Source organism: Canis lupus, chromosome 27 (assembly GCF_003254725.2).
Source record: "Canis lupus dingo isolate Sandy chromosome 27, ASM325472v2, whole genome shotgun sequence".
NCBI classification, from domain to species: domain Eukaryota; kingdom Metazoa; phylum Chordata; class Mammalia; order Carnivora; family Canidae; genus Canis; species Canis lupus.
Genome location: NC_064269.1, coordinates 27,800,613 through 27,827,743, shown reverse-complemented (window position 1 = coordinate 27,827,743; position 27,131 = coordinate 27,800,613). Strand labels below are relative to the sequence as shown.

The window sequence follows — 27,131 nt, the reverse complement described above, 5'->3', positions numbered from 1 at the left end:
TCGGTTGGAGGAAAAACATTTCTTTTGTAATTTACTGTACTTCTTATGTTGTTTACACAAGACCTTTTGAAGTCTCAGCTAAACTACCTATGTCGGGGATCCCTGGGTGGCGCAGCGGTTTGGCGCCTGCCTTTGGCCCAGGGCGCGATCCTGGAGACCCAGGATCGAATCCCACATCAGGATCCCGGTGCATGGAGCCTGCTTCTCCCTCTGCCTGTGTCTCTGCCTCTCTCTCTCTCTCTGTGACTATCATAAAAAAATAAAATCTTTAAAAAAAAAAATAAATAAATAAACTACCTATGTCGAATAGTCCTAGAGCTCTGTAAATTCTTTCAAGTCTTACTAGAGATGCATATAGTTATGAATCTTAAGTCTATCCTCAAATTCCTTTTTCTTATGTCACTAATGCTACAAATACTTGATCTTGTTTCTTCAAGAACTGGTAGGAAGACCTTGAATCAACTTCTGAAGAATAATTATTTATTGGTTGTTTTTTAATTTTTTTAAAGATTTTATTTATTCATTTGACACACACGCACACAGAGCACACAAGCAGAGGGAGCAGCACACAGAGGCAGAGGGAGAAGCCGACTCCCGGTTGAGCAGGGAGACCTAGGAGGGGCTCCATCTGAGGACTCTGGGATTATAACCCCAGCTGAAGGCAGTCACCCAACCAACTGAGCCAGCCATGTGCCCCTGTTTAACTGGTTGTTAATCATGGGAATTAAATGCTAGTTTTACTAGTAAAGATGTTAATAGAATCATGAACATTTAGAGACTCCTCTAAAGCAGATACATTGTCTAATTTAATGGACAATGGAAAAGGGTCTTTGGGCTTTCTTTATTTTATTTTATTTATTTTATTTTTTTAAGATTTTATTTATTTATTCATGAGAGACACACACAGAGAGAGGCAGAGACACAGGCAGAGGGAGAAGCAGGTTCCGTGCAGGGAGCCTGACGTGGGACTCCATCCTGGGACTCCAGGATCACACCCTGTGCTGAAGGCGGCGCTAAACCACTGAGTCACCAGGGCTGCCCATATTTTATTTTATATTTTATTTTATTTTTTTATTTTATTATTTTATTTATTTTATTTTATTTTATTTTATTTTATTTTATTTTATTTTATTTTATTTTATTATTTTATTTTTTTATTTGGCTTTCTTTATTAAGAAGAAAATATGCTGGTTCTTTTGGCTTCAGGTATCTCTTTATCAAGAAATAAGTTCGGCCCAAGAATCCTTCCAATCCTAGGGTGCCCAAGGCCTCTCTGGTTATTTGTGAAGCTGACCTGCATTTTAAGGGACTTTAAGACCCAAGTGGATTGATTCTTTTTAATTCTGGTACCTTCTCTGGCTGTGGGCAACAAATGGTCTACATGTGGCCATGGAGTCACTAAACGTGCCGGAATCCTTGTATTTCGAATTCTATAGTGTGTAGAGGGGAATGTCTGGATGCAAATAGTTTGCAAGCCTTTCTGCCTACTAACAGCCTTGTTTGTTTCCGCATTGCTGAGAGGAGGGCCCCAGCGTGGGGCAAATGCTGCCTCTGGGCTGCAGGGAGAGGCTCGGGCACAAGGCCTGCACCAGGGTGATGCCTCAGGGGCCCCTCAGAGGCCGCCGGGCTCCGGAGGCTCCCCAGGAGGCAGAGCCCCCCACCCGCCTGCGGAGGGGAGTCAGGTGGTCGCCACCTGGGTGAGTTTCACCTCCGCACCCAGGAAGCGGCCTCCAGGAAGTCGCCGCGACCCGCAGAGGCGTCTGCGTGGACAGAAGCCGGCCACGCAGAGCAGAAGGGACGGGCTCGGTCCTCCTCCGGGGCCCTGGCAGGGTCCGAGGAGGTCAGGGCTTTACCCCGCGGCCCTGGGGCGGCTCCTCCACCTGCGGCGAGAGGCCGCGGCCGGTGATGCGCTGGTGCAGCTGGTCCGCGGACCTGCGGGGGCGGCCGGCGCCGAGCCTCAGGGTCTCCCCGCAGGTAGAAGCCCCGCGAGGCAGGTGCGCGGCCGGGACCCCCCGCCTGCAGAGGAGGGCTCCTGGAGGTTGCTCAGGAAGGCCTCGGGCCGGGGTCCCTGGGTGGCGCAGCGGTTTGGCGCCTGCCTTTGGCCCAGGGCGCGATCCTGGAGACCCGGGATCGAATCCCACATCGGGCTCCCGGTGCATGGAGCCTGCTTCTCCCTCTGCCTGTGTCTCTGCCTCTCTCTCTCTGTGTGACTATCATAAATAAATAAAAATTTTTAAAAAAAGGCCTCGGGCTGCCCTGGGGGCAGAGGATGGCAGAGAAGGTGGTCCTGGAGGTTGAGCCTGGGAAGGAGGTTGGGGGGTGGTCAGAGGCTGGAAGAGGGGGTGTCACGGAGTCTTTTCCGTCTACTGTTGAAGCAGGGGACAGATCTACGCGGCTGCCGGGGACACTGAGAGCTGGAATCATTCTCGAGAAACTTCCTCAAGAATGATCTCACTTATATAGCACAGGGGGTCTCTCTCTCTCTCTATATATATATATACACACACACACACATTATATATGTACACACAATTTTTTTTGTATATATACACATTATACATAAAATGTATATCTAATGTATATTTTGGTAGGCTTGTGTTCTCTCCAGTTGAGGAAGACATTCCAAGTATCTTGCTTCAAGCATTTGTTTAAACACCTCTAGGAAGTGAACTTAGAGAATAGTCTTCTGTGTAGTAAGCACTTTTACTTGATTTGAAAAGTGCTTACACCTTCTTTTGGAGAGAACTGTTGGTAATTCCTTTGACTAAATATATGATTTTTGGTAAGGCTCTCCCTTCCACAGGGTTGGCTTCTCAGAGTACCTCATTTACCTAGCCAGTGCTTGCACAGGGATGGGAGAATTTAGTTGGACCAATCAGAGACTTTACCAGCCATTTATTTATTTATTTATTTATTTATTTATTTATTTATTTATTTATCTATCTATCTATCTATCTATCTATTTATCTATTTATTTATTTATCTATCTATTTTTTAAATAAGGGGAGCTCGACCTCTCTTTTCTCTGATCATTTAAGGATAGTGGTGGATTACTGACGTGCAACCATTTGATTTCTAGAAACAATCATTTTCATGTTCTTTGCTTTCCACTTCCTTATGTTATATCCACTCGTTACTCTAAAGTGGTCCTCATTGCCTTGAGAAGAAGAGAGCAAGAAATAACAGAATCTTAGGTTTAAAAAAAAAACTTTCTTCCTCAAAATGGGGTTTTGAGAGTCAAAAGACAGGACCCGTGAGGAGGAGACATAGATTTGATACTGTTGTTAGACAATTAGCAGGAAACTAGAGAATAATGAGATCCTCTCATCTGCACCCCTGAGAAGATCAACGGAGGATATGTAGGCCCAGAGGGGTGGAGTCTTCCTTGTAGGAGATCAGAGCGGGAGGATAAGAAGTCCTCATCTGGGGGGTCAGCTTTAGGAGCATGTTGACTTTCACTGGTGGCTGTGTTTTTTGTTTTTTGTTTTTAATTTTTTAAAAAATTTATTTATGATAGTCACACAAAGAGAGAGAGAGAGGCAGAGACAGGCAGAGGGAGAAGCAGACTCCATGCACCGGGAGCCCGATTCGATCCCGGGTCTCCAGTATCGCGCCCTGGGCCAAAGGCAGGCGCCAAACCGCTGCACCACCCAGGGATCCCGGTGGCTGTGTTGAAGGAGCCAATGGAAGCCAAGCTGATCCTTGTAGATCATTCATCACCCTTCATGTGTGCCAGCTGTGGATTATACACCAGGAGGTCACTGGTCCATATGGAGACTTTGATAAGCTCTGTTCAAATTGTCCAGTCTATACATTACGAGGGTCCAGTACTCCTCTCTATTTTTCCCTCTTCTCTCTAGTGACATGAGGGAGAGGAATCTTAAAATCCAGAAGAATGATGTTTTTTTTTTTCCATACAGTGAATGGTTTTCTCATCTCCACCCAGCAATCCATTCTTTTCCCGTTAATAAATTGATAACACATATAAAATTTACATATATAAGTGGGCCTGTCTCTGGCAGGCTACCATCTAAAATAACAGGCCTCAAACTTTCTTGCATTTTCCATGACAGCTGAAGGACAGAAGGAAAGGAAAGAGCTGTTGAACATACCTACACTTTGTTGCTGGCCTGAGGTAGGGCAGGCAAAACTGGGACTGCAAAACTCATCAGCTGAGCCTGCATAGGTTTTTAATATCTGGTGGGTTGCACACATGGAACTTTGTAAATTTGAGTGGAGAAGCTTGGAGGATTTGGCAAAGCAGGGTTTTATTCATGCTACTCAGTTAAAAAAGAAAAATAAACTGAGAACAGAGCAGATGGGTTACATAGAAAGTTCTGGAATATTCTGAGAACATAATAGATTAAGTAGGATTTTATGAACTGGCCTGGGAAGCTAATGATTGTTTCTATGAGAAAATGCATTCCAGTTTTCAACTCAGGATATCTGGAACACATCTCCCTTTGTCATAACTCCAGAAAGATTCACAGGAATTTTCTCTCTATTCTGAACTCAAAGATGGGAATGAACTATACTCTCTTTAAGCTGAAACTCCACGGATAGATGCAGGAATAAGTGGGTGGCAGTGTTGATTTTTTCTCCGTGGAGAAAGGGAATTTTACAGTGGTGAGAGTAGGGTCTCTGATGCCAGGGTCCTATCCATACATGTCTTTATGAGACATAAAACAGCTTAGAAAAAAAAGTGGGAACAGAGCCCAGAACTCAGGATTTGGTGGGAAAGCAGGCCAGAGCTCTCTTCCTGTGTATGAACCCTTGACTTCTTCACATGCTGCTTAGGGGCCAAATAGTTGATAACGTCACTAAAGCCTAGGCTATCTTCAAAGCTTGCTGGGCAAGCAATGTGATACTGATGGGGTATCTCCTTTCCTTTTCATTCTGGGACAAGTGAACTGGACTTGATGCCTGGGCATACCCTGCAAACTCATGACATAGAGTGGGGCTAAAGCTTGGCCAGTACCTGAAAGGTTCTATCTACATGACTAGGGAACATTGGTTAAAAAAGAGAGAAAGAACTAGGGAATGTTGGTTCTTACTGATTCAATAAATTGGTTAGAACATGAGACAAAGATAGCATTTGATCTGTCTTGAGCAGATTGGATTTAAAAAGATCTTAAAAATATACTGAAAGTGGCTAAAATTTTTCTGTCTTTGCCTAGATATAATAATTTTGTTCTGGAAATATATATATTAACATCTAAGCATAAAGCAATGGAAATATTAGGTGTCACAGAAAAACAGATGAATAAGCAAGCTCTTTCTTTTTCCTCCACCCCTCTTACTTCCCCATTTTCTCCTTTTTTAAAGTTAATTTAATAGATAAAGGACGGCTTTAAATGACTATAAAAATAAAGATTATGTTTAGACAGTTTTCCCAGCTGGAATGCTCTGTTTAAAACACTCTGTTTTCATGGCCTGTACTGTTTATTTTACATTCAGAGATGTGGGCACATGGGAACCGTGTGCAGAAAATATCTGCTTCTGCGATTGATATAATACAGAAGCAGAGGGTAGAGGTTCAACAAGCTGTCTTTCTAAAGCCAGATGTACAATCTTTTCTTTTATTACTATTGGCAAATATCTTTAAGAGAGGGAGAAAAAAAGAAGCCATCCTGGAAACTAATGAAGGGATAAATCCATTCTGTCTCTGGAAGTATAACACCCAAGATTTACAGAAATAAGGTTCTCCGTGATCATTTGGGGTCTAATTCTGGTGGAATGCTCAGGACTGTTTCACTACTTGCATTGAAAAGTAACAATTGATTATGTAAACATGATGCCTTAAACTTTCAGCACATCTACTATCAATGATGGCTTGTAAAAGCCTTCACACTTGACTCTCTATGTTCAGTTTCAATTTCTCACTCTCCCAATCAATCCATTCTACATTCTTCCACCAGGGTGATCTTTAAAACTGTCAAACTGACCATGGCTCCACCCTGTCTTAAAGTTTTATAATGGTCGTTCTCTTATTGCTTCTAAAATAGGTAAAAACTTGTGGTCCGTTAGCTAGAACCAGCTTTCAAGCATATATATATATATATATATATATATACATACGAAAAATGTTATATCTATATTTTTTGACCACATACTTTGAGCCTGAAAAAAGAAAAACTATGTAATAGTTGCCAATATTTAAAAATTGGAGAATTTGATAGAAAAATCTGAATATTCTGCTATTATTAAATTCATATATAATACTTTACATACATGTATATATATATATAATATTTTTTTTACCATGTCCTTTGAGCCTGATAAAAGAAAAACCATGTAATAGTTGCCAACATTTAAAAATTGGAGAATTTGACAAAAAAATCTGGATATTCTGCTATTACTAAAACGCTGGAAGCTCTGGCAACACTACCCTTCTATTTTGTGTAAAAATAATTAAACTGTTCCATTTGGAAGGGCACAGTTTCCCTAGTTTCCCACAGGATCGTACACTTCCTGTCTTTTTTTTCATTTACATCATTTCATTTTACTCATTTACACGATCTGTTTGGCATTTATAGGCATTTAAATTTTCAACTCCTGGATTGTGGGCCCAAGTCCAGCTCCTTAGCCTCACTCACATATAAGGACCATCTGACTCTTATTAACTTTTTTAGGCTCATTTCTCACATTTTCTCCTCTTGAATTTTATGCTGCAAAAATATAGGTTCCCTTAAGACACTGTGTGATTTTACCATTTCCAGTCTTTTCTGTCTATCTGAAAAACCTTCCCCGCTTACCAAACTATTTTTTCCCTTCCGGAAAGTGTTATCTTGATTTCAAGATTAGAGTTAACCATTCTTGGAGTTTTTTCTGAGCATTGAATGTATTTCCATGATTGATTATACTATATATCTTACTAATTTGTGTAAAATAAGGAGAAACTTCCCTTTACGAGCAGCAGCTATCAAATTCCTTGTGGGGAGGTCCAAACCTTCGAAGAGGGGTAATTTGGTAAGCTTGCTCCAGAGCTGCGGCTGAGCCCTCAGGACTGAGAAGGCAGTTGTTCCAGGACTCAGAGACCCAGAGAAGTCTTGGCACGGTTCCTCTTGGGCAAGAGGGGGCAGGTAAAATTGAGAAGACAGAGAGAGGAGACATGGAAGGAGGACAGAAATTTCAAATGGAGGACTTTCAAGTAAAAACCACCAGAAGAAAATAAATGCAGAATTAATTGAGAAGAATGAAAAGAGGTTGGCTCTTCAGAATAGACTGGGAATGGAAAGCAAGTGGGGCAAGGCAATTGCTTTTCACCACAAGCCAGTAGTGTTTGAACTTTAAAAATCAAATTCATAAAAAAAAAAATCAAATTCATGTTTGATAAATTTTTAAAAAAACATATTTAAGAAAACTTCAGTCTAACAATTGATTTTATGTGATATGATCCTTTTCCATGGTCCTATAAATCTCCATAAAGATGTTAAATAATCACCAAATTTGGAATGATTTTTTAAAAATTTTAATTAAAAAAAATTTTTTTTAAAGGAAACCAGTGAAGAAGCTGCATTCTAAGCGCTGGCTGATGTGAGACCAGAAGTGGTAGCTTGTATAAGTCAAAGAACAGCTCATTTTAACTACATATATTTTTAAATACAATGTTTTAAAAAGGTTTTTAATTTTTTTAACTGATTTCTACACCCAACATGGGGCTCGAACTCACAATCCCCGAGATCAAGAGTTGTATGCCTTACCACCTGAGCCAGCAGGGTGCCCCTCTCAATACAATATTAAAAGAATTTATCAAACTAATACATGCACTTGACTAAAAAGTATTACAGAAGGCATAAGGTAGAAATCATGGTCCCTGTCCTACTGTTGATCAGCCCCAGTTCTATCCCCTAGAATTAATCTATTTTAATTCTTTTAAACTGATACTGTATTTAGCTCTTTTGATGGTTATCTTAATATCTTCAAAATACTAAGGTCACTGTAGCAGATTATATTTTCTTTTTTAAATTTTTATTAATTTTTATTTTTAAAAATCATTATAAATTTTTAAAAAATATTTTATTTATTTATTCATGAGAGACAGAGAGAGAGAGGCAGAGACACAGGCAGAGGGAGAAGCAGGCTCCATGAAGGGAGCCCGACGTGGGACTCGATCCCGGGTCTCCAGGATCACGCCCTGGGCTGAAGGCAGGTGCTAAACCGCTGAGCCACCCAGGGATCCCCATCATTAAAAATATTTATTTGACAGAGACAGAGAGAGAGAGAGAGAGAGAGAGAGGAAAGTGCACAAACAGGGGGAATGGAAGCACGTAGTCCAATGGGGGGCTTGATCCCAGCACCCTGGGATCATGACCTGAGCCAAAGGCAGATGATGCTTAACCAACTTAGCCAGCCAGGTGCCCCCAGATTTTATTTTCTGAAGATGATCAAGAGAGTGTCTCCTGTCTCACATAACTTTCTTTAAAAAATTTTTTTTTATTATGAAAAGAACACAACATGAAGTTTACCCTCTTAAGTTTTCAAGTATACAGTTATACTATTGTTGATATGTGGATACAGATCTTTGGAGCTTATTCATCTTGCTTGACTGAAACTGCATATCCTTTTTTTTTTTTTTTTTTTTTTTTTTTTTTTTTTTTTTTTTTTTTTTGCATATCCTTTGATTAACAACTCCTTGTGTTCTCCTCCTCTCATGCTGTGGGAACCACCACTACAGTCTTTGATGCTATGGATTTGACTATTTTAGGTACTTCATATAAGTGGAATTATGTAGTACTTGTCTTTCTGTGCCTGGCATATTTTACTTAGCATTTCCTCAAGTCACATAACTTTCTAGAAACTTGCCATTCTCCTATCAAGAGGTAGAGTTTCTGTCTCCTCCTCTTGAAGTTTGAAGGGCTTTATTTTTTCCCCCTCAAATCAAAATATATTTTTTTTAATACTTTTTTTTTTAATTCATTTATGATAGTCACACACAGAGAGAGAGAGAGAGAGAGGCAGAGACACAGGCAGAGGGAGAAGCAGGCTCCATGCACCGGGAGCCCGACGTGGGATTCGATCCTGGGTCTCCAGGATCACGCCCTGGACCAAAGGCAGGCACCAAACCGCTGCGCCACCCAGGGATCCCTAAATCAAAATATTTTTACTTCTTTACATTTATAACTGAAATTTCCGTCTAGATTTAGGCAAGACTGTCATGTACACTGATGTCCTTAAATTTTAATTATGCAAATAAGTCCTTTTCAAATACTAATAGATGTGTTCTTACAGCTTTATAGTTGAGAAAATGAGTAATGTAGTGGGTATGTAACCAGAATACAGTTCTCTGCAGGTTCAGACTTGGCTCTGCCTCCTACCCACCTAAGCATGGTGGGGTTGCAGCAAGCTCTCCTTTCACCTATCAGCTGCTGCTTCCAGACGACGCAGTCAGATACTTGAGGCAACAAGAGTCACTCAAGCTTTGGAGCAGGGGTATCCTGGCCCTAAGCAGTACGGTTATCTCTGGAAATTTCAGTGTGGCACAGAAGAGTTCTCATGAACTGGGAAGTACTAACATGGATTCTGGCAATCAAAGGGATTGAATCTCTGGCTATGCCTGATTGGGCTCTACTTTCCACTCTCAGAATGGACTTGCAGAGCCTGACTGTACTCATTGGCTGTACTGTCCCTTGAGCTAGTTAGTAAGAATGGGCTCCTTCCAGTAGGGTGATGCCAACAAAATAAGTAAAAGAACACAGTGCCCAACACAATCTTATATGCACACATTGGGTGCTTAACAAATATTTGCTTGTTGTTTTACGTGTAAAAAAGTACATAATAAAATCAGTAAATTACTCCAGAGCAACTAAGTCTTTGTAGCCACAATTCAGATCAAGAAATAACATTATCAGCAACCCAGGAGCCTCCCCAGAGCTCCCTGTCATCAATACCCATTTTTCTCTTCAAAGGTAAACACTATCCTAATTCTTTTTTTTTTTTAAAGATTTTATTTATTTATTCATGAGAGACGCAGAGAGAGAGAGAGAGAGACAGGCAGAGACACAGGCAGAGGGAGAAGCAGGCTTCATGCAGGGAGCCCGACGTGGGACTCGATCCCAGGTCTCCAGGATCACACCCAAGGCTGCAGGCGGCGCTAAACCGCTGGACCACCAGGGCTGCCCACACTATCCTAATTCTAACAACACAGTCTATTCAGTTTTATAGCCATAGTGCCTTACACATGGGAAACAATAAAATACTCTTAACACTGTAATTTAGATTTCAAAACTAAAGTTTTTGAACGTCATAGAAATACAGTTGTACAGTGTGTATGTTTGTCCGTTTCATCCATGTTGAGGCATATAGTTGCAATTGACTCATTTTATACTTCTGTCTTCAATCAGCTACATCTATCATGGTACATACATGTGCCTTTTCTACTGTTAAAAAATAGTTGGATTGTTTCCAGCTTTGGGCTATTACAAATAATGCAGCATTGAGCATTCTTTGGCATGCCTTTTGGGATATATATATATATTTCTGTTGGGTATATATCTGGGAGTGAATTTATAGTAGGCCTCAGGATGGAGATATATCTATATCTATCTATCTATCTATCTATCTATCTATCTATCTATCTAAATCTATTCTCTTAGCAACTTCCTGGTATATAGTACAGTATTAACTGATTAGTCACCATGTCATACATTAAATCCACAGAACATAATCATCTTATAACTGAAGTTTGTATCCTTTGACCAATATCTCATTTTTCCACTCCTAGTTCCCTGGTAACCATTATTCTACTTTTTGTTTCTGTGAGTTAAATTTATTTTTAGATGACACATATAAGTGAGAACATACTGTAATTTGTCTTTCTCTCTTACTTACTTCACTTAGCATAATGCCCTCAAAGTCCATCCATGTTGTTGCAAATGGCAAGGTTTCATACTTGGGCTGAGTAAAATTCCAGTGTTTTTTTTTTTTTTGTGTGTGTGTGTGTGTGTGTATATGTGTAATTTCTTCTTCATCTATTCATCTGCTAACAGACCCTGAGGTTGTTTCCATACCTTGAATATTGTGAATCATACAGCAATAAATATGGAAGTGCAGATCTCTTCAAGATTCTGATTTCATTTCTTTTGGATATATACACATAAGTAGGATTGCTGGATCATATGGTAATTCTATTTCCAATTTTTTGAGGAACTTCCATACTGCTCACCATAGTGACTGTACCAATTTACATTCCCACCAACAGTGCACAAGTGTTCCCTCTTTTCCACATCCTTGAGGACTTATCTCTAATTTTTTTTTTTATAATAGTCATGCTAGCAGGTGTGAGTCGATACCTCTTTATAGTTTTGATTTGCATTTCCTTGGTGATTGATGGTGTTGAGCACCTTTTCATGTACCTGCTGGTGATCTGTATGTCTTCGTTGAAGAGGGCCTTTTGACTGCCTTGACCAGCAGAATACTGTGGAAGTGATATTATGTAACTTCTAAGGATGTATTATAAAAATGTTGTCAAGTTCTGTTTTATTCATTCACATGTGATGGAAGTAGAAGGAAAGAGTCAGGAGATACTACCCACGTGCTTTGAAGATGGAGGAAAGGCCAGGAGGCAAGGAATATAAGGAATGCAGCTCCAGAAGCTGGAAAGGGCCAGGAAAGGGTTCTCTACTAGAGCCTCCCAAGGTAACACAGCCATGCTGAACCTTAATTTTGGCTCAGTGATACCGATTTTGGACTCCTGGCCTCCAGAACTAGGAGAGAATAAAATTCTGTTGTTTTATGTTACCAAGTTTGTGGTAATGCACAACATCAGCCATAAGGGACTGATACAGATGGCAAAAAGTATGTGAAAAGATGCTCAACATCATTAGACATGACAGAAGTGCAACTTAATACCAGAATGAAATACTACTACATACTTATCGGAATAGCTAATATTGAAAAAATAATGACCAGTATGTATCATATACTAATTTTAATGAGAAATGGAATATACAAATACATTTTCTTGTGTTTATGTGAAAACTCTAGAAGGATACCCAAGAAACTAATCAGAGAGGTTATCTTTGGGATGAGAATAGGTGAGACCAGGGCGGGTGGGGAAAAGTGAGAGTATTTGAACTATATTCTTTTTATATATTATTTGATTTTTGATTCTGAACATGTGACTGTTTTTTTTTTTTTAATGAAGACTAATGCAATAGAAAATTTGATTTCAGTGGAGGTGAGTGAGGCCTCTTTATTGACAGGCTTCATCTTAGAGCGTGTGGCCAGGGACCCTGTTTTTAAGCTGGGATCTCTAAGTTCCAGAAGAATTTGTGGTGGGGCAACAACATTGCCACTGGCTATTCTGGTTCACTCCCTGTGTTAATCTTATTTCATTGGAGATAAATCATTTTTATGTTCCTGGAGGTGGGGGGTAAGGGTTGACTGGCTGCTGAGCACTCTACTTCTGGGGATGGGATGGAGAAGAAGCCAGTCTATGCACATTTAGTTCAGCCTGGTCCCTCATTTTTGCCTTCCATGGTAATCAAGGTTTCTAGTTCCTAGCCCTTTCGGGGCTCTGCTGGGCAGACAAGCTCCATTCGTATCCGCAGTCCTCTCTATGTGTATTCCAGGTTTTCTTTCCCTTACTTCATCAGTTATAAATCTACCTCCTAACTTTGGGATGAAGAGGAAAGAAAGATGGCCTGTCCCCTATTTTGAAGAGAAACAACTACATTTATCGGCTGTTTTCATCTCCTAACTGGTTTATGAGCTCCTGGAAGGTAGGAAAGTTTCTTATTCATTTTTATATACCCAAAGTATATTAGTCACTGTCCAGTCAGAAAATAGAGACTGTACTAAAGATTTCAACAGAGAGAATTTTATATAGGGAGTAGTTTCCATAGGTGCTTTTTTCCATAGGAAAAAACAAAAGGGAGCACTGAACTAACATGAAGATAATTACCAAAGTAGCTGCTACAATCCTGGTCTTAGGGAGACAGCAGGGATGAGGTTGGGACCATCGAAAGCTAGAACTCAGAGTAGGGGACCTGCAAAGTTGGGGCTCAGGCCTCTGAGGGGGGTTATGATTGGGTCGCAGCTAGTAAGTGATGGCTTGAGAGAGGTTGGTAATGGTGCCAACGGTACTTGCAGTGGGAACTAGGTGTTGTAGCTGGGACAAAATGCCCCTGACAGGAACACCAAGCAAAAGGAGGGAGAGAGTTGCTTGTTTGCTGATCTGCCTCCCAGTCTCCCTCTGGTGCGAGACTTAACAGGAAGCCAATTGGCAAAGGAGTCTGGGAAATGTATTTTGAAGAATCTGTGTCCCAGCATCACAAAACAGTACAGAATTGGTTTTAGAGTTGAGAGGCAATAGCTAAAAAATGGCACAAAGCGTATACATAATTTTTTTAAAAATGTTTTGTATAAATAAAATATATTCAAAAGATATATTTATATCCTGGAATCTTTCTTGAGAGTACCAGGCTTGTATTTCTGTTTAGATATCAAAAGCAAACACAGAAAATTAACTTCTAGGCATAAATCAGTTTCCCCACACTTACTGTACCTAAAAAATACTACATGTCAACTTCAAATCGAATAAAACAGAAGCAAAGCACTGTTTTCCAGATGAAGAATATTTTACCCAAACTGAATGCATCGTGTTTACATCAAAACTTGCCCTTCTTCCTGTCATCTTGTCTCATAAAGGACAACATTGCCTAACTACTGAAGCCCAACTCACAAGTCATCCTCTGTGTCTTCCCTCAACCCCCACATCCTGGCTGGAGTTCTGGTAGTTTTGCCACGTAGGGTCTCTTAACTCCATGTTTTTCCAGTTGCTTCTGCTCCTTCCTCATTTGTCCCTGATGATATTCTCTGTGGACCAGTGCAATTACTCCCAGTTTGGTCTCCATCTACTCTCTTATCTTTCTTTACCCATTCATCTGTTGATGACCACAGTGATGTAATGGACAGCATGATGAGTCAAGTTATCACTGCCATATGATATGAAAGTTGTTGAGAGGGCAGCCCGGGTGGCTCAGTGGTTTAGCACTGCCTTCAGCCGGGGATGTGATCCTGGAGTCCTGGGATCGAGTCCCATGTCAGGCTCCCTGCATGGAGCCTGCTTCTCCCTCTGCCTGTGTCTCTGCCTCTCTGTCTCTCTCTGTGTCTCTCATGAATAAATAAATAAAATCTTATTTTAAAATATTTATTTATTTATTTATGGGAGAGAGAGAGAGAGAGAGAGAGAGAGAGAGAGAGGCAGAGAGAGAAGCAGGCTCCACACAGGGAGCCCGATGTGGGACTCAATCCCGGGATCCCGGGACTCGATCCCGGGACTCCAGGACTACACCACCCTGGGCCAAAGGCAGGCACTAAACCGCTGAGCCATCCAGGGATCCCTAAATAAAATCTTTTTAAAAAAAGTTGTTGAGAGAAAATCCTAAGAGTTCTTATTACAAGGAGAAAATATTTTTGTCCTTTTCCCCCCTCCCATTTCTTTCTATTGTATCTGCATGACATGACGGATGTTAACTAAACTTACTGTGGTAATCATTTTACAATCTGTGTGAGTCAAACCTTTATGCTGTACAGCTAAAACTCGTACAGTGATATATGCCAATTATATCTCAGGTAAACTGGGAAAAATACACAGATCTTAGCAGATTAGTGTCAACATCAGCAGATCAATGTTGTATCATTCAGTGGCTAAAGGTGTTAGTAATGTATAATTTTTAAAGATCGTTCTAAACTGTGAAGGAGAGAGCAGTGCTCACCAAGTGTCCATGAGAGAAGGTAGACAGAAGAGAGAATTGTGTGTGCTCATGACCCTGTTTGAAATTACCGGATTCCTGTTTTGTGCAAGGGTTACAGGGTGGTATGGAGAAATAGATCAAAAAGATTGATCTTAAGGCTTAGAAATTGAAAAGGTAAGATAAAAGGAACATGAGGTAAAGATTAGGAAGAGAAGAGAGAAAAATAAAATTGGAGTCATAACTTTGGTTTCTGTTGAGTGGAGAAGTAACAGAATTTTTGCATTAATGTGAAGGAAATTATTTTATAAATCCCAGAAGTGTCTGTAACAGTTCACTAAAAAGATGTAAGGAAAGGAACCCCAATTGATATTGTAAAGGAGAGGGAAAAAAATAGGGAATGATGTGGTTCTTTTTTGAAGTTCAGGGGAAGACCAAAGAAAGAAAAAAATTTTCAGAGTTGCCTTTTTTGGGGTCGGTTTAATATCAAGAGAGCCACCACCATTTTCATGAGTCTGGAAAGGCACTCTCTGACATCTGCACAATGATCCTGGAACAAGAAGCAGAGTAGGCCTGGTATGGCATAATGTGCGGTTTATGGATAAGGTTTGCTTTCTAAATGGTTGGGTCTGGTATAGCCTCTATTTGAAAATAAGAGAATTAAAGATCTCATAAGAAAAATTATGGAAAATTGACAGCTGATAAAAGACTGTCTACTCATATCTGTTTTAGTAGAACTGTAATTCAACTTGGTGAAAAACAAAAAACAACTGAGGCAAAGCTGGGAAATCTACCTTTTGAGGTGAGAGGGAAGACTTACGGGAAAGAGGTCGTAGATGTACTCAAAATTATCTGGCACAGTACTATAAGCATTTGAAGATGATTGTGATAGAAAGGATAAGAAAGTAACTAACATAAAATACCTATTTTATTGGGATATGGGTAAAACATTGCTGCCATCAGAAGCTTCCTCAGTAATGCTTTGAGTTTTAGTATGTTATAAAAAGTTGAAAACAAAGCCACGAAAAGCATTTTTATGGCATAAATGTGTAGTAGAGTTAATAAAGGGAGCCCTGTGTCACTTATAGGTAAAATCAAAAGGGATCTCTGAACTTCATTTTCCCAGATGGATTATAACAAATTGCCCTTCTTCCGGGATGCCCATGTGTGATTGGGTGGGATGTGCTTCACACAGAATCACTTGGCCAGGACCAGTTTTTTTTCTGATTTGTTGACTCAGAGGAAAGTTTTTGTAATTCACCCACCCAGAGGGTACGCTTTCCCCTAATTTATTCAAAATATTGTTTGGAGATAGTACAAAGGAAGACCAGGGGTGTCATTGGATAGGAGTGATAGAAAATTGGTCTAGAAATATGTAGACCCAAGTTTAAGTACTTGCTGCATTACTAACAGTGAATGTGGCCTTTCCTTCTCTGATTTTCCTCATTCACAAAATCACCGAGATTGCCTCATAGTATTTCTGTGAGCACTAAAGGTGATAAATGTATAAGTGTTCTGTAAATTGTAAAATATAATTCAGTGTTCATTTGGTAAAGACATATTTAGCACTGCTAAGTGCAAGGCACTTTGGTAAGCCTTGCAGATGCAGAGCTGAAAGTCCTTGCCTTTGGGGAGCTAACAATCTATGGGGATGGCAGATGGACCCATAATTATAATGCACTGTGATCTGGAATGTAAAATTTGCTATGGACTTAGAGGATTGAGGGACCCTCCTAACATAAGATCCCCAGACCCCCTTGTGCTCCTCATTACAAGTTTACACAATTAGATGACCTCAGCTCTGGAGTACTATGTATATCTGAATAGGAAAATAGATACACAGGTAGAGGTCCAAGTCAAGCACAAATTACCTTTTGCAAATTAGAAAGAAAAACCCCTTCTTGACAGATAAATGGCAAAATGTGCCTCTCCAATCTTCAGCCAAGACCAGTCAGAAAAAAGCATCCTTCTAGGTGAGCCAGATGAGCCCTGGGCAGGGCACAAGGCCTGGTAGTCAGAGGGTGAGATTGGAGCAGTCTGTTACAGTGGCCCCTGCCAGGGGAGTCTACGGAGCATAGCCTGAATCATTAACCATGGTAGCCTGCTGGGGGTAGGTTTTTGTAAGTCTTGCTTTGGAAGATCACAGTTAAAAAAACCAAACAAAATAGGATATAGCACATGCCACCATACGTGCATGCAATTTAGGGGGTGGATTTAATTTTGTGAACTTGGCTTCCATAGGCAGACATACACTCTTGGGAGGGCTGGGAGCACTTTGTAGTAACTGGGGCAGATACTTGCCAGCTTTCCCATGTGAGCTTGAACAGAGTTTGAAGAGATGTGTCAGATCCTAGCAGGAGCACCGAAACCTCTCTGGGTAGTGAGAGACATTGAATGCAGGAATTGGTTACACAGGTGATGGAATTATGGAGAAGTCACACAGGAGGTGGTGAGCTGATCCTGATATTAGCAGTAGTAGGAAGCTAGTGTGACTTGTGGACCGGCGTGACAGAGGGCAGAAGTAGTGTTACTGGAGCCTGGAGACCAGGCACCCTATGGAAAAATGCAGCAGCGGTAGGCCTGGCTGGTCTGAGCTGGCACCATGGAGGGAAAAGAAGAGCCCCTGTTGGAGATCCTCCTGAAGATGGATGGATGAGGAAGGAAGTGCCCTGGGTTCTCTTCCCTCCAGGTCCCTGGGCTCCTTCCTGTCCCCTCCCTGGCTGATCTCAGATCTTCCAACTATAGGGAAGCCTTGGAAATGTAGCCTGTAGGGCTCAGCCCCCTTGCTATATAGAGCAGGCCAGGGAACAGGAAAGGGAGGGCCCCTGAGGGCTCACAGGTTCAAGCTTTGATGCAATGAAAGAGAAAAATACAGACTTAACCAAATAACCCAGAACTACACAAAGTTCTTTTTATAAAGTTGTTTAGAAGGGAATCTTAGAGGAAGAGGGGTTTAAATTTGCAGTTAGAATATACCAACATTCAGTGACGGACTAGTTAAACAACAAAGTGTATAGAATGGCAAATAAAAGGAATACAAATATTTAAAACATGGACGTTTTCACTTCATATTACTTAGACTTGGTGAAATGGGCCTATATTATACTATTAAACAGTACACGTTTCCAGAGGGCAATTTTCCTCCCTTCATTTTGTAACAGGTGTCAGCTGTGTGAGGAACAGCCAGGGTGAAAGACTATGAGGTCTCATTCCATTGTAGCCCAGATCAACCTGTGATGAGCTGTGACAATAGAACCCGCCCAAGATTCTCTCCATCTAGTTCAAGGGAAGGAGTGATTCCTGAGGTCTCTCAAAAACTGCCTGTTGTCCTTAGAAAGAGCCCTTCTGCCTTTTAGCTGTCCTGGATGCTGAGGTCAAATGTGGTTACTCTGGTTTGCAAATCTGGACACCTGCTGTCAAAATCAACAGTCCTGCTCTTTGGGACTCTAATGCTTTTTATTTAGAATATCCTCTTGGCTCTCTCTTATATAAGCATCCTCTAAGACCATACCATCCAATAGAATTTTCTGTGATGATGGAGATGTTCTATGTGTGTGTTCTCCAATAGCCTCTAGCCTATTTGAGTGCTCAAAATGTGGCTAATGTAAGTTTAAATTCTGTTTAATTTTAATTATTCACACTTTAAGTTTACACACATGGCCAGTGGGTACCATGTTGGTGGTGTGTTTATGGGATGGAGACTCAGCCTTTGGATTATTTTACTAGTTTATTCCCCAAGAGGGAACAGTCTTTCCTTTGCTTTTCAGGTAATCAGAAGAATTAACCTAATCCTTCAGGCCTTCAGGATAGACTGAAATTTCTCTATAGCCTAATACTTTGTTCATATTTCTATTGTTTCTGCTCAGTGCCCCATCCATCCAAAGAGATTCCAAGTCTCTTTTCCTGATAAGTCAGGGGAGACAAAAACTTGTGGCAAAGTTTCTTGGCCAATGTGAATGGAGGAAGAAAGGGCCTAGGGTAGCATTTCAGTTGTTTGTGCCATAGAGTGGTGCTGGAAGCATCTGGAAAGTGTTTTTTTTTTTTTTTTTTCCTCTTAGGAAGCATCTATGACATCTCTCAGAGGATGCCACCAGGCCAAATTGCCAAAACCAAAACAATGACAGAAGTAACAAAACCAGGGGGAGATCCATCCTAAAGGACGCCAGTGGAAGACAGAGTATGACTGGACCAGAGCCTTCCTGCCATATAAAATTATGACTCCTCATAATGCCACATGGACTAGATTTTACCCCTTCAATGAATAAAATCAGAGACCAAAATCCTGAATTGACTGAGTTCAAGTCTAAGTTGAGAAAATACGAAGTGACTGAAGTTACTCTCCAGAAAACTTGAGTCACAGAAAATAATAGATGGATTTTTTTTCAGGTGTATATCTCAGGTGTAGTCAAGTATGATATATAAAAGGTTAAAACAACAAAATAAACTTCCATCAGTGCATCATGGCCATATACTGTAGCCTGCACTGTAGACTGGTAAACGTGAAGGGAGTATGAGCCAGTGTGGGAGAATTTCCAAAATAGTGAGTGGAGGAGGCAAGTCACAGGAGAACATATACAAACATTATATAAGAAAATCAACTGGCAAAATGGAGTAATACTTGTCTTAGGGATGCATGTGTAAGTGGTAGGAACTATAAAACAAGTAGAGAAATATTACAAAAGTCAGGATAGGAATTACCTCTGGGAGTTGAGGAGGAGGATGGAATCAAGGGGCGCCCGTGGTAATGTAAATGTTCTTTTACTTAAGCTGTCTGGTGGGGACAAAGTTGTTTATTTTTGCTGTTACAACTATTATTAAAATAAATAATAAGGCCAGGGGAATAGTATATGTACAATGTGATATCATTTCTATAAAGTTTAACATTATATAGAACTAGGAAAAAAAAGAAATCATATGGATCTAGCTGTTTCTAGATTCATATTAAAATTATAAAATGTACCCCAAGGGGCACCTGGCTGGCTCATTTCAGTGGAGCACGTGACTCTTGATCTCAGGGTGGTGCGTCTGAGCCCCACGTTAGCTGTGGAGCCTACTATCCAGATTCAGGATAGTGGTTAACTCAGAGAAGGGAACGAAAAAGCATCAAGCAGGTCTTACAGGTGCTTCTGTTTCAGCACTCCTTTTTATTTTTTATTTTTTTAGTTGAGTGATGTCTGTTTCATTTGGATATGCATACAATATTTCACCAAAACAATATTTCACCATCATGGCTTCATGAGAGAATCTGCAGGGAGTGCAGCAAAAGAGCAGGTGGACAAGAGAAGAAAGCACACGAGGGAAAGGCCAGATTATCTCTAGGTTCATCACACTGAGTGCTGGGGCTAGAAAGAGGTCGCTGAAAAACCCGCCGTGTGCAGAGCCAGGCGCACAATAGGGAAGCATTAGGCCTTTTGGCTGAGAGTGATCTCTTGTTAACTGATGCCTGTGAGAAAACAGAGGGTCCCAGGATTTCATTCAGTCATTCCTTCAGCCTGATTGTATTGACTGTTGCCATTGGTAGGCTTTATTCTGCTCACCTCTTGTTTTGTGCATCTTTTTCAACAAGTGGAGAACAAACTGGAAGGGATTGCAAAATTCCAAAAAGAATCGATGTCAGGTAGGTAAGGGGTTAAGAGATAACTCAGCATCTTGCATTTTTGTTTGCTTGCTTGCTTATTTTTAGGACCACAATTAGAGTATATGTTTTGGAATCAGATTGCCTCGGTTCAGATTCCAGCTCCACTGATTGTTGGCTGTGTGTTCTTAAGCCAAATGCTTAACCTCTCTGTCTTAATTCCATGATCTGCAAAAACATGGATGACAGTATCTACCTCATGGAGGTATGAGGATTAAATGAATTAATGTATGTAAAAACCTCAGAACACATGCTGTATAAGGGTTTCCTAATGATTTTAGCCTCACTAAGTTTTTTTTTTTTTCAAGTTTCCAGGCCTAAATGAATTATCATCTTTTAAACAATGTCAGAAATTGTCATACTAATTGGTTACTCAAGAAGATAGAAATGGGGTCAAGTGTGGTGGCGCTGGGACAGGGCAAGATAATCAGGTGTCCAGGTACAGGGTTAGACTAGAGATAGAAATTTAAGAGTCATTAGTATGCAGATTTCAGTGGTTGATCTTAAGGTAGGTCTTAAAATCCCCCAGATGATCCTGTATACCCCTCATGATGAATAAAAACTGTCCCCACTGTTATTCAAGTGAGAAGTTTAATCCTTGCCTCATTGCTCTCATTTACTTTCCTCTTAGGATGGCATTAGTCTAGGGTTCTGTCTTTTTTCATGTAGTCTGTTTTCACAATGACTTGAATGGACGATGCTAGACATCAAGGAGGGAGGAGATAAAGGTTTATCATCTAAAGGAACAAAAATAGTTATTAGTAGCACACATGAGATCAAATAACACACTATGGAAAAGGAATGCTAACTCATTTTGAAAAGGAAAAAGAAAACACAAAATCCTGTGAGATTTAATTCTGACTCATAACAAAAAACTTTATAGGCATTCAGCTATCTAGTTCTCTGCTTTATTTGCTGACAACAAGGCCCAGAAAGCATGTATTTTTGTTACTTTATATATATGTCTCCAGGTTTGCTTCTTTCAGTAGCTAGAGAGTTGAAAATAGTATTTTTGAGTGCTTCGATGTAGCATTTCTTATATCGGAATATTTTAATGTCACTGAAATGTATTTAATAAATTCTAGATGCATATGTCACTGTGCTAAGGGCCATTCAAAGCAATGGAAGTTGATGTTTTGCTCAGTAGGCCTTGCCAATTATGGTCTGTGTCAGAGGCCTGGACTTTGTTATTATGTTCTTGAGGAATATGAGCAGCTTTTTCTAGCCATTAAGGCTAAGGATTAAAAATTAAATTTCTAGAGAAAAATAAGCCTTGGATAACTTTGGAGAATGGTTAAACCTTTCATCCTATATATTCGATTATTATCAAGTGCCTAATTTGTGCCAGTCGTACTGATTCTGAAGATGCTGCATCTAATGACAGACTTTTTTTCAGAACAGTTCATTATGATTCCAATTTGGTCAATTTCCTATGTCACTATATTCATTGTCATTGACTTTCTCTCTATGCTTATTGATCCCTTGGACTACATACGCTTTTTCCCATAGTTGTTATTCTGAGGTGGTTTTCTCCTCATAAGAAATGCCAGGTCACTGTCTGGGGAGTGTTAAATAACTTTATGGTGATTATATCCTGAAAGTGGTCATTTCATCTTATTTTGTTTGGCTTATTCATCATTTGTCTTAATCTCGAAGGTAAGAAATCTCAATATCCATCTTAGTGTGTGGTCTCAACTTTGGAAGGAGTTGCTTGTCAGGACTTTTAGAAATATTAGGAGCTCTTTTGGATCATTTACCCACTGAACATAATGGAAAAATGGCCCCAAACTCTCTCTGAAATTGCAGTTAATTTATATGAAAAATGAAGAATCTACTGAGAGAGCATTTTACTACTTGGTGATCATTTAGCTTTTTAAAATTGTGATAAAAGAGAAATCACTAACCACAGCAATAGCAGCAATGTTTCTGCCACAACAGACATTTCTAATTAATTCCTTGGCTATTAAACCCTTCAGGCCAATCTGCATGAGCAATAAAAAGGCTGAGCAGAGGATGATGGAGAAAGTTTTTCTTTTTCTACTGTCAGTTTTACCAGTCATATTTTTTCATTTTTCTGAGGCACAAACTAGGAGTACAAAAATGGCTAGGGAAAAATTAAAAAGGGTCAAATATTCTCTACATAGCTATTAAAATAAAAATTCCCACCTGCATATTATAGAATTAAATGATTCTGAGGAATGTATTAGCCTTTAGTATTCCTTCAGTAGTTCTTTTGCTACAATAACTTCTCACAAAAAAGACGTAGTGACAGTTTCTGAGCTTGTCTAGAAAGAAGCAACATGACTCTGGTTTTCTTTCCAGTAGATGGTGATTTTGGAACAGGAAGATTTATGAATTCCTTTTGAATTGTATACACAGTTACTTCTCCAAGAATACCAAACTGAATACTTTTTCATCTCTGTTTTCCTTCTTATTTCAGGGCATATAGTAATTTGCCTTCCATAGCTACTGATGGTTAAAGGCTCTCATCTTTCTCTTAGCATCTTTCTTAAATTCTTCTTTTTTTTAAAGATTTTTTGTATATATTTGAGAGAGGAGAGCGTCCAAGAGGAGCTGGGTAGGGGAGAGGGAGAAGCAGGTTTCCCACTGAATGGGGAGCCCAATGCAGGGTTCATAACCTGAGCCGAAGGCAGAGGCTTGACCGACTGAGCCGCCCAGGCGCCCTTTTTAAAATTCTTCGCTTGGGTTAATCTTAAGCCAAATTTGGATAGAGATTCAGTGTTTTGCAGCTGGTGGCTAGCGAAGCTGCAGGTTCTATTGCTTTGTGTTAAACGATGTCTAAATTTGCTCGAGTTGAGTATCAGTACCTTTTACTGTATAGATAGGAAATATCCAGGACTGGCTCCATGCCTCCCCAATGCAATTGCTGAATGGAAGTTCATAAAAAACAGTGTCTGACTTTGTAAGTTACATTGACATGCTTTATTTTATTTTATTTTTATTTTTTATTTTTTTGAGAGAGAATAGAGAGTGGAGAGTAGGGAGGAGCAGAGGGAGAGGGAGAGAGAGAATCTCAAGCAGGCTCCATGCCCAGCACAGAGCCCAGTGTAGGGCTTGATGTCATGACCTGAGATCATGACCTGAGCAGAAATTGTTAGTTAGAGACTTAACCAACTAAGCCACCGAAGCACCCCCTACATTGACATACTTTTCATCATTGCATGTTGACAGACCTTTGAGGTAGGCATGACAGGGATTACTGTGTCTTCTTTATAGAATGAGGGAATTGAGGTTTGGAGAGATTAAAATAATTCTCTAAGGTCACTCATGAGCTAAGTAGTGGAAGCAGGATTAAAACTCTAGCTTCTGAAGCTCTCTAGTCCCGCCCCTGCCCCCAAACCACATTAACTCTATGCCACATTGCCCCCATGCTTTAATGGAGTTTTCAGATACCTGGAAAGATGTAGCTGTAGCATAAATTGAAACAATAGATTTGGGAAGGAGAAGATGGGGGCTGAAGGTGCAATTCTACTACTTCTTAGTGACCTTAGACCTTTTAATCAAGTGATTCTGCTTATTTCCAACAGAGAGAACCCCAAAGTGTTATGGTCCTGAGTTTCACAAGCATTTCTCTGACTTGTGGGTTAGAAAAATCTAATTTGTCTTTAGTATCTCTTGTGAAGAACTTGATAGAGAATACTGGCTACTGCTATTTGTCAAGAAAATCATGACTTCAGTCCTAGAAAACACTTACTGCTGAGTGAATGGAATGATTATTTTCTATATTTGAAATTCTTTTGACTGTGTAGATTGTTATTATGAAAACTTCATTTTATAAATCAAAGAGCAAAAGGAACTTAGGACTTCCTAATGCATTGTAAGTTCAAAATAGTAGCTTCTAAACTTTTTAAAAAAAACGATTTATTTATTTATTTATTATTTATTTATTTATTTATTTATCTATCTATCTTAGAGAGAGAGTGTGTGTGAGTGGCAGGGGGAAGGGCAGAGAGAGAGGGAGGAGTAAAGACTCTGAAGCAGACTCCTCGCTGAACGCAAGCCTGATGTGGGTCTCAATCCCATGACCCTGAGACCATGATCCAAATCAAAACCAAGAATCAGATGCTCAACAGACTGAGCCACCCAGGTGCCCCCAAAACTTTTTTGATTAATACATACTCTACTAATATATTAGTGCTATACACAAAAATTGAAATTCCTAAGAATGAGGCAGAAATACAAATAGCTTTTCTCATATTTTCTTCTTTTCTTTGTCCCATAAATGAGTTGTTTGGTTTATTCCCTGGATTATGTGCAACACTCACTGGAAATTGCTGTTTTAAAGAACAAAAGAAAATATCAATAGCGGACTAGATAGATCAAGAATGTATGAAATCTTGTCACGTGTTCTGTAACTCATTTTCCCTGGTCCCAATCCCATGCTGATTTTCAAGAGCACATGTTAAGAATTAAAGTTTTTGGACATGCTTCATTCTAAAGAGAGAATTGATACAATGAAGTAACTTGAGAAGATTAAAGATACAAAACTAAACAATAATGAGATCCTTTAACGTGCAGCATATAGACTGAATCCCTGTGCATGAGACTCCATCCCGACAACAATTGTGAGGTTCTGAAACTTTCTCTCAGGAACTGTTTTAATGACTTCCATATATACATGAAAGAAAGTATCCAGGAGAACATGGAGAAAATTAAAATTTTGTGGAGAATGAAAGCGAGCCCAGGGGTAATTTGTAACCACATGCATAGGATATTTATAGCCTCATTGTCTTTTTCGTTTTTATCACAGCTCTGTGAAATAGCCATTATTATTCCAATTTTTTGATTAGAAAAAACAAAGTTAAAAAAAAAAAAAAGAAAACAAACGGTCAGACTAAATGACCTAAGATCATCTAGTCAGTGAAGGTGACATCAGAACTCTGAGCCAACCTGGTGATGCGCTCTCTATGACAGGCTGCCTCGCTATCTGCCACACAGCTGAGTATGTGTCTTTTTTTGTAATTCCCGAAGTGAAATATGATGAGGATGAATGTTCCTAAGGTGTGTGTCAAGCTAAATAAAGAGGTAAACAGAGGCAAGAAGGGGCCTCAACCTACCAGAAACCGATTTTGTTTGGGAATAGCAAAGGAATTGCAATTTGGGGCACCATCTGTAGCACACTAGAGGTGAAACCTGAGGGTTTGGGGTAGGCCATGTTTATGGGTCAGGAGTGCAGAGAAGGGGGAGTTTAGCAAGAGTCCAAGCAGCAAGTCCGTTGGCTTGAGGATGAGGAGAGGTTCTTGGTAGCTCTTCATTGGTTAAGCCATGAGTTTTGGTTGGCTGTAAATTAGGCATTTATGGGAAACTAGTGTCTCAGGCCTCAAGTTTGTTTTCCTGAGGACACAGGCCTTGATTTTCCTTTTCTAGCCTTGATTCCATTTTAGATTGAAATCTTTTCACAGAGGGGTTGGACACTGCTTTCTTACAAAGGACTATGGCCAGCGGTATGGCTAAGGATCATGGAAAAACTGGTGAAAGACAGATTGGAGTCAAAGCAAATTAGAAAATGCATATAAAAAAAGAATGGAAGATTCAGCAAAAACCCTGCATACAAAATATTAACCATATTTTGGCAAGAAATGTTAACCATGTTTTGAAAAGAAAAGTTCTTTTTCCTCTCAATTCTAGGTTTATGCTAGTTATTTGAAAGAGTACATTAATGAAGTTTAATGATATGAATAAATAGGTGGGAGAGGAAGAAAGGGCGAGGGAAGAGATGGAGATGGTGACAGTTTTCTTTAGATAATTGCCCTCTTTGAGATGGGGTGTATTTCTTAAGAAATTCATATATATATTTGAGTTGAAACTCTTAATATTGTTGGAATGCAGTTATTTGCAGATGGGAATTAGTCATATATCCTTTGAGTTTTCTTTCCTATTTTTCATTTATTCATTCTTTTTTTGGAAAAGATTATTTAAGAGAGGGGGCTGTGCAGAGGGAGAGAATCTTTAAGCAGACTCCATGCTGAGTGCAGATTCCTGACTTGGGGCTCCATCTCATGACCCATGAAATCATGACCTAAGCCAAAACCAAGAGTCAGACACTTACTGGACTGAGTCACGCAAGTGCCCCTCATTTATTTATTCCTTTACCTCCACATTTCACTTGCATTTTCCCCCTCTTATCCATGAACACGCTCTCTTACAACAATATGAATAAATTCTCACTGTGCACCAGGTAGTTGTTTAGTGTGTCCAGTATATATCCTGTTCCAGTCTGTATACTTAGAAAATAACCATGGTTTTGCATACATTTTCCCTCAAAATTTTATTGTGAAAAAAATCAAATTACAGAAAAGTTTGAAGAATTGTTCAGTGAACACCATCTAGATTTTACCAATAACATTTTGCTTTATTTACTGTATTAGGTATTCATTTTCCATCCCTCTGTCCATATTAAAATCTAATTAAGGGACACCTAGGTGGCTTAGTGGTTGGGCATCTGCCTTTGGCTCAGGGCGTGATCCTGAGGTCCAGGGATCAAGTCCCGCATCAGGCTCCCTCTGCCTACGTCTCTGCCTCTCTCTGTGTCTCTCATGAATAAATAAAATCTTTAAAAAACTCTAATTAATAACAGCATGCTGAAGTTTTAGAAAGGCATTGATGTCTGCAATTCACTTTGAAATGCACCTAGAAATGAAGATTAATGATGTATTTATTTGTTTACAGTTTATTTTTATTTTTTTTAAAAAGATTTTATTTATTTATTCACGACAGACACAGAGAGAGCGAGAGAGAAGCAGAGACACAGGCAAAGGGAGAAGCAGACTCCATGCAGG

The 27,131-nt window shown here is 39.8% G+C and overlaps 1 protein-coding gene across 2 annotated transcripts in view; it reads left to right on the top strand.

Annotated features, from left to right (window-relative positions):
* The window catches only part of AEBP2 (AE binding protein 2), a 206,190-nt gene that overhangs the window by 124,942 nt on the left and 54,117 nt on the right, over positions 1-27,131 (top strand). The window contains exon 9 of one of the 2 annotated variants that reach the window (XM_049102614.1): positions 18,755-18,782. The exons of the other annotated variant lie outside the window; for it this stretch is intronic. Within the exon in view, the coding sequence (XP_048958571.1) occupies positions 18,755-18,767 (13 nt within the window). The 3' untranslated portion in view covers positions 18,768-18,782. Of the gene's footprint in view, positions 1-18,754; positions 18,783-27,131 lie in introns of those variants that run through there. 2 annotated transcript variants of the gene reach the window in all.